An 8,861-nucleotide genomic window follows, 5' to 3' on the forward strand; every position below is an offset into this window, starting at 1 on the left:
TGCCTCTCTGAAAGATAACATATTTGCAAGAGCTGAAGAAATTATTCAGATCATGATGCAGAATCTATAATTCCAAAATAATAATACAAATGATTCCAGAAGTTATAGAAGCACTGGAATCAATGTCATGGAGACTACTTAGAAGGAGATTCATCTGGATAGTCAGTAAGCTTTATTATTTCCCAAATATTAGTTTAATCCTGAATTTTTGACTATTCTGTGTATTCTTGATCTAGTTATTGGTAGTGATTCATCATATATTAAAAATCGTCAAGTAAAGGAACCTTTAGGTGGCAGTAATCATGGGCACAGGATTGGCATGGGATTTATATAAAGGAATAACTATTATAAAGGGTAAGGAATTTGCTTCACAAAGGTGATTACAATGGTCTAAATTTTTTAAATGGTATCAAATGATGTTAACAAATGCAAATGCTAATGAGAAGTGCTGAAGGATATAATTGAAGAAACTGCTAATCTTTTCAAAACAAATAAAATATATTCTTTTAGGTTTAGACCCAAATGGATGACAGTGATGAGATTAATGGTAAAGAATAAAAATGCATGGGATGATTATAAATTATCAGGGGGTCACAGAAATCTAGAGTATGTATAAACTAGTCTTCAAAAAAAGTTACTAAGCAGGTTAGATATGATGTGGCAGATTATGAGAAGCCTTTGGCTAAGAATACAAAGAAAAGTAGCAGGATTTCCTTTTCCTTTCCTTATATTAACACTAGAAGAAAGAGATGGTCCAGTGGATATGAATGGAACAAATACTGATCCTGTACAGGTTGCTGAAAACTCAATAAATATTTTGCATCTACATTCACATATGAAGTTTTATGGATGGGAATACCAGAAGTAGATCTAATTCTAATCGGGGAGTTTAATGGTTTTATGATAAATGAAAGGAAGATGGAAGAGAAATTGCTGAAGTTAAAAGTGAATAAGGTACTTCAGGATATGGAATCTATACAATTATGTTAAAATAGTTGAATGGTTTGTTGTATAAAGTTGAAATAAAGCCTTGAATGGTTTGAGCATGCTCAATGCGGATGGGATTCTTCCTCTCGCTCAGAATAATCACCTGAGAGGGCACAAATTCAAATTGAGGAAAGACAGATGTAGGATCGACGTGCGGAAATTTGCCTTTAGCCAGCGGGTGGTTGGTTGGTGGAACAGACTTCCATCCCTTGTCGTGGAAGTTGATAGCCTAAATAAGTTTAAGGCTCAGCTGGACAGGTATTTTGAACGAACAGAGGGGTGAAGTGGAAGTGGTTTTTTTTTTTTTTTTTTTTTTGGCTGATGCTGCATAAGCTTGCTTTCTTGCATCAAATGCCTCTACTAATGCTAATGCTAAAAGCATTAGGAAAAGAGGTAAGCAAACCATTAGCCACAATTATGAGAGCATTCTTTGATTAAGGAAATGTTCCCGCAGATTGGAAATGTGCATATGTCTCTCCTATTCATATAAAGGCTTGACGTAGCCGAGTGGTCAGAAGTGGAAGTGCAGTAGCACATGCTCTTTGAGTGGACCAGGGTTCAAGTCCGTGAATACTAAATACGATTAACATTTGTATTGATCGATTTACTGTAAACTCCACTGACCTGGTGGTCGTGCTGGAGTATAAACAAGAAAGGGATAAAATGGGTAATTATAGATCTGTAATCTTGATGTGTGATTCCAGGGAAAATAGGGGAAGTGGCTAAAGATGTAATGCAGGATTGTTATGATAGGAATGTATATAGAAATCAGGGCATGGAATATATTAAAGGAAGATGTCTGCTTAACATCATTGACTACCAAAAGTTTGTCAAAAGAACTGGATACAAAAAAAAATAATTTTGACATCATATACATTTTTCAGTAAAGCTTTTAAGGCTATCCTGCACAAATGATTGTTTTAAAAATGTGTGGTGTGACACTGGGAGCCAGTTACTGTTGTGGATAGCAGTGGCGAATGATGCAAGAAAGCAAGCTTATAAAGCATCAGACAAAAATAAAATTACACCTTCCATTTCACCTATTCATTCCCTCCAATAGTTTGGCTAGTTCTTCCTTGAATTTATTTAAGTTATCAACTTCCACAACAGATGGAAGTTTGTTCCAGTAATCAACCACTAGCTGGCTAAAGGAAAACTTCTGCACATATATTCTGCAACCATCATTACTCAATTTGAATTTGTCCTATATCATGTGTAAGAGGAAGAGCAAGAGGAAGAAGAATCCCATCGCCAATGAGCTTGTTCAATCCATTCAAAGCTTTAAACACCTCAATCAGATCACCTTACAGGTGCCTAGATTCCAGATCCTGCAATTTGCAGAATGAAGCCTTTCTTGGTAAGAGAGCACTCCTTTGTTCCACTCACCAATCTTATTGCCCTTCTTTATACTCGTTCCAGAAGCTTGACATCCTTCCTAAAATGAGGTCTCAGACCTATATGCAGTACTCATTGCCTTATACAATGGGATAATCACCTCCTTATCCTTGCTAACAAAATTTCTGTATATTATAGATAAAAACCCTGAGCTATCCAGGCAGCCTCTCTGCATTGCTCAGAGAACTTCATATCTGACTGTACAATTACCCCTGGTCTTTTTCATTGCTCTTCATGGGCTAATTTTATTAAGTGGAGTCCCCCATTGGTTTGATGTTTTACCCATTGTTGTTTTCTATATTTACAATGATGTTGATGAAGGTATATCAGGCTTAATGTCCAAGTTTTAGTTTTGAGATGATACAAAGGTTGGCTGGGTGGTTAATGACAGGAATGATGGTATTCTACTGCAACAAGATCTAGAAAAGTTGGAAAAGATGGGCTGAGAAATGGCAATTGAAGTTTAACATTGATAAATGCAACATACTGCATATGGGTAGCAGTAATCCCAGTGTAATGTAGCAGTATGATGCAAGAAAGCCTGAGGCTTTTGTTGTATAACAATATTATTATTATTAGCAGTATGATGCAAGAAAGCGTGAGGCTTTTGTTGTATAACAATATTATTATTATTAGCAGTATGATGCAAGAAAGCCTGAGGCTTTTGTTGTATAACAATAATAATAATAATAATTTTCCAATATCCTGAGTAGTATCACCCAGCTGCTACATTACACTGGGATTACTGCTACCCATACGCAGTACTTTGCATTTATCAATGTTAAACTTCAATTTCCATTTCTCAGCCCATCTTTTCTAACTTTTCTAGATCCTGTTACAGTAGCATACCATTATTCCTGTCATTAACCACCCAGCCAACCTTTGTATCATCTGAAAACTTGGACATTAAGCCTGATATACCTTCATCAACATCACTGTAGATATAGAGAACAACAATGGACCGAAAATCAAACTATGGGACACTCCACTTAATAAAATTAGCCTACGAAGAGCAATGTCCACTGATTACCACTGTCTTCTCCCAATCAACCATCCATAGCAGCAACTTGCCCTTAATGCCACACTACTTCAATTTGCACAGTAGTCTTTTATGTGCAACCGTATTAAAAGCTATCCTTAAATCCAAGTATATGATATCAAAATTATTCTATGCATCCAGTTCGTTTGTGACCATCAAAATATCCCATCGAATTTGTCAGACAAGACTTTCCCTTAACAAACCCATGCTGTGTCTGAACTATAACTGCAGTCTTGTCTAGATGATCCTGCATCGCTTCCTAAACCAGTGACTCCATTATTTTCCCTGGAACAGAAGTTAGACTAACAGTTCTGTAATTACCCATGTCACCCTTTCTTCCCCCCTTTGTGAACTGGGGACAAATTGCACCTCTCCAGTCTATGGGTACCTCCCCTGAGTCCAAGGAAGCTCTCATAATTATGGCTAAAGATTTGCTTACTTCCTTTGCTGCCTCCTTTAATATAACTGGATAGATCCCATCCACCCCAGTTGCCTTTCTTGTGTTTATCTTCAACAATTTCTCCTCCACTTTACTCTCAGTTATTACAAGATTATCTAGCTTACTACCAGAGTTGAATACACCTCTCGCATTCCCCTCGCTGAATAACTCCTCATGTGTGAATGTCGATGCAAAATATTCATTTAGTTTGTTAGCTACCTGAGCAGGATCATCAACAGTTGAACCATTGATATCAAGTGGACCAATCTGATTCATTAGCATTAGCATTAGTAGAGGCATTTGATGCAAGAAAGCAAGCTTATTTAGCATCGGCCAAAAAAAAAATAAATAAAAAATAACCACTTCCACTTCACCCCTCTGTTCGTTCGAAATACCTCTCCAGCTGAGCCTTAAACTTATTTAGGCTATCAACTTCCACGACAAGGGATGGACGTCTGTTCCACCAACCAACCACCCGCTGGCTAAAGGCAAATTTCCGCACGTCTGTCCTACATCTGTCTTTCCTCAATTTGAATTTATGCCCTCTCAGGTGATTATTCTGAGCAAGAGGAAGAATCCCATCAGCATTGAGCATGCTCAAACCATTCAAGGCTTTATACACCTCTATCAGATCACCTCGCTGGTGCCTAGTCTCCAGACACTGTAATTTGCAAAACTTAAACCTTTTTTGTAAGAGCACCCCTTTGCTCAATTCACTAATCTCGTCGCCCTTCTCTGTACTCGTTCCAGCATCTCTACATCCTTCTTGAAATGAGGCCTGCAGACCTGTATACAGCACTCTAGGTGTGGCCTGACCATTGCCTTATACAAGGGAATAATCACCTCCTTATCCCTGCTAGAAAAATTCCTATATATCATTGACAATACACCATGAGCTACACTTGCAGCCAGTCTGCACTGCTGAGAGAACTTCATATCTGCCTGCACAACCACCCCCAGGTCCCTTTCATTCTCTACCACTGTCAGTGTAGTACCCCAGAGTTGATACGTTGCTCTGGGGTTGCTGTTTCCCATATGTAGTACTTTACATTTGTCAATGTTAAACTTCATTTGCCACCTCTCAGCCCATCTACTCAACCTTTCCAGATCCTGTTGCCGTAGCATAGTGTCAGTAGTGTCCTTGACAACCCTGCCAACCTTCGTATCATCTGCAAACTTGGACATTAAGCTTGATATACCATCATCAATATCATCTATAAATACAGAAAACAATAATGGACCCAATACTGAACCCTTAGGGACTCCACTAATAACGCTAGTCTACGATGAGCAGTGTCCATTGATTACCACTCTCTGTCTTCTCCCCCTCAACCACCCCTTTATCCATAGGAGCAATTTGCCTCCGATGCCACACTGCTCCAATTTGTGCAGCAGTTTTCCATGTGCAACAGTATCAAAAGCCTTTCTAAGATCCAAGTATATAATATCAAAGTTATTCCCTGCATCCAGTTCTTTTGTGACTGCATCATAGTATCCAATCAAATTGGTCAGGCAAGACTTCCCCTTAACAAAATCATGCTGTGTCCGAGCTATAACTGAAGTCCTGGCTAGATGATCCTGCAGTGCTTCTTTAACCAGTGCCTCCATTAATTTTCCTGGAACAGAAGTTAAACTCACAGGTCTATAATTACTTGTGTCAGCCTTTGATCCTCCTTTGTGAATTGGGGTCACATTTGCACATCTCCATTCTACGGGTACCTCCCCTGAGTCCAAGGAAGTTCTCATAATTATGGCTAAGGGTTTGCTTACTTCCTTTGTTGCCTCCTTTAATATTACTGGATAGATCCCATCCACCCCAGGTGCCTTTCTTGTGTTTATCTTCAACAATTTCTCCTCCACTTTACTCTCAGTTATTACAAGATTATCTAGCTTACTGCCAGAGTTGAATACACCTCTGGCATTCCTCTCGCTAAATAACTCCTCATGTGTGAATGTCGATGCAAAATATTCATTTAGTTTGTTAGCTACCGGAGCAGGATCATCAACAGTTGACTCATCGATATCAAGTGGACCAATCTGATTCATCCCCTTCCTTCTAGAGTTTACATAAGTAAAGAACTCTTTGCTGTTTTTCTTTGCATCCCTTGCCAAAGATTTCTCGTAATCTGCCTTCGCCTGCCTAACTTCCTTTGTAACTTGGTTACAAATCAACTTGTATCTATCATAGGCTTCTGTGTCACATGTTAATTTGTATGTATCCCATGCATTTTTCTTCTCTGCCATTAGTTCATCTGACATCCACTTGGGCCTAAACCTTGAACAATATTTCTTAGTTGGTATGTAAAGCCTAGTAGCTTCCAAGATAAGTTCTTTGAATGCTTCCCATTTTGAATTTGCTGTTGGTAACATCATTAGTTGGTCCCACTGTATAGAATTTAAATACTGTCTCAGTCCATCGTAGTCGCCTTTACGAAAGCAATAACCCTTCCCTTTACCCCTAATGGTAGTTACCTCTTTGAGTAAATCCCACTTCAGCACACTTTGATCACTGCCACCTAGTGGTTCCTTTATCTGTAGAGTATTACTCCCTCTAGTTGCCTCCCGAACATGCTGATGTAGAAAACAATCATCCAATAAATCCACAAAACCCTTGCTAGTGTGTGAGCGACCAACCCACAAATTCCAGTCATTATCTGGGAAATTAAAATCCCCCATTATAAGACTCTCTGATTTACTGGCCCATTCTATTTCCCTGTACAGTTTCTTATTATACTCATCAGTCATTAGGCCTATAGCACACTCCTACTCTCAATTTTGATCTCCCAATGCTTATGTCACACCAAACTGACTCGACACTGCACTGTCCAGCGATGTCGACTAGCTTCACTTCCTTCAATTTTATGTGTTTCTTAACTAATAGCATAACACCCTCCTCCCTTCCTATCCTGTCTATCCTTTCTGTAGACGTTGTACTCCCCAAATTCCAGTTCTGCATTCCTTATATGTGTGACACCACGTCTCTGATATCCCAACAATATCTGCCTTTGTTGCTTTGAACAATTCATCAAATTTATTTACCAAACTCCTAGCATTGGTGTACACGTAAGTATACATTTAACTGTTTCTATTCTTAGCTACCCTAACGCAACCCATGTGTTTACTTGTACCGCAATAACTCCCAGCAGTCTCTGAAATATCCTGCATCTTGTTTTACAGGCTTCTGCTCATTCCAATAGAAGCAGTGCAAGAATCACTTTCACCTCTGCCAGTGGCTACTGTTAATCTATTAGTCCATGTATTCCCCCCCCCCCGAGCTAGCATTTTTCCGACCCACCTAACACTGCCTCGATAGCATCAGCAAATATTCTTGCACCCTTTCTATTTAAGTGTATCCCATCCCTGTAGAAGCAGTCTCTCCTGTTAACAAGTATAGACCAGGCTGAAAAAAGTTCTACCAACAAGTACAGACAAGTAGTTAACTTACTGTATAAGCTTGCTTCCTTGCAATTGGCCACTACTAACACTAGAGAAAGAGTAATCTTTCTAAGGCAACCCTCAAAATGGCACATAAATTTAGAAAGGATGCTTGAAGAGCAAATGTGCAGAAATTTTGCCTTCACACTGAATAACTGATTGTTGGAATAATCAATCCACATCATGTTGTGGAATGGTAGTCTGAACAGATTATTTAAATTAAGATTGGAGAAATTATTTAAAGGAATCGGCAAATTAAATGGATGAAAGCACTTTTTCTTTTTCAGCTGTATAAGCTTACTTCTTTGCGTCATTTTGCTAATAATAATAGTACACTGGAACACGTGTTGTATCCAAATACATACAGCATCAGTCTGTGACCACACCATCAATGAACATCATTACAAATTGTCAGAATCTGACAGCATGCTCCACACATCTTTTGAAGTGCTTTCCTGCAGTGGGCAAAAGCACAACAATATTATGTTGAAATTCTTCAGAAATGCCCTATGACTGGGACACAATGAAAAAGGATCAAAAACTTGGATGTAGTGGAAAATTTCCGCATCATGATCCCTTTGAGAATATGTTAAATCATCCTAAAGTTTACTCTATATACTGCACACATAATACAACGGTGAGATATACCTCAAAAATAATCAAAATACAATTTCAGGAAGGTGCTATTATTTTATAAGAAAGCAGATGATTAACTGCATCTCGGAACAAGCATTCCAGAAAATTTCAAATGAGTATTTAATTAATTTAAATGAGTTAATTATTAACGAGGTACACAAATCAACAGCTTACCACATTCAAGTTAACCCATTACATTTCCTTATCTGTGAAAATGCAATAGCTGTAAATCATAGCAATAAAACAAATCAATCGAAATTAAAACTGTGTATGCCTCACCTGCATTAGTATCCATTTTTAAATATTACTGGCAATCCATTAACGCCCTGAACTGTCAAAACGAGTATATCACCTCTATTTCATAATATCACGTGTCATATAAGTGCAAAGTCACGATTAAGTTGAAGTGCAGTGAACTACAATACAAAACTATTTGTAAGTTGTTATTTGTAAGAATAATCACTACGCTGTATTCGTATTACAGCTGATCGAAAAGAAAACTCAATAAATGACTAAAGCGCCACTAAGGAATTCAAGAAAATTCTTATTATGAGGAAAAGGAATTCATAAAAGAATGAAAAACCCTTATGCGTCTCCACAATCCCATATATGGAAATTTATTTCATTAATTTTATAGTTGCTACAAATATATAATTTATATCCATTTGAGCACGCGCACATAGGAATACTGCAATTTTAATCAATAACATTTATACTAAAATATATTTGTTGGCTAAATGCCTATATGACGGATGAAGGAGTTTAATTATGCATGGGTAATGCACACACATAATTTCTACGACCAATGTAGTTTTAAAGCATCGTTTTAATTATATCTCATATTGTGAATACCTTCACAACGAGTTGCCATGGTATTGCGCTACCTCGAATAAGTAACGCTTCACCTATTGTTACTTATTCTCGGCAGGT

General features: G+C 37.9%; 1 protein-coding gene across 1 annotated transcript in view; it reads right to left on the reverse strand.

Moving 5' to 3' along the window:
- LOC150091823 (cysteine protease ATG4B-like) overlaps positions 1-8,404 on the reverse strand; it is a 73,345-nt gene extending 64,941 nt beyond the window's left edge. The window contains exon 1 of the mRNA XM_090385834.1: positions 8,211-8,404. Within this exon, the coding sequence (XP_090241960.1) occupies positions 8,211-8,226 (16 nt within the window). The 5' untranslated portion in view covers positions 8,227-8,404. The remainder of the gene's footprint in view (positions 1-8,210) is intronic.
- Between the last annotated feature and the right edge of the window lie 457 nt (positions 8,405-8,861).

This window comes from Mastigoproctus giganteus, chromosome 1 (genome assembly GCF_048544385.1).
Source record: "Mastigoproctus giganteus isolate SK-2022 chromosome 1, ASM4854438v1, whole genome shotgun sequence".
NCBI lineage: Eukaryota > Metazoa > Arthropoda > Arachnida > Uropygi > Thelyphonidae > Mastigoproctus > Mastigoproctus giganteus.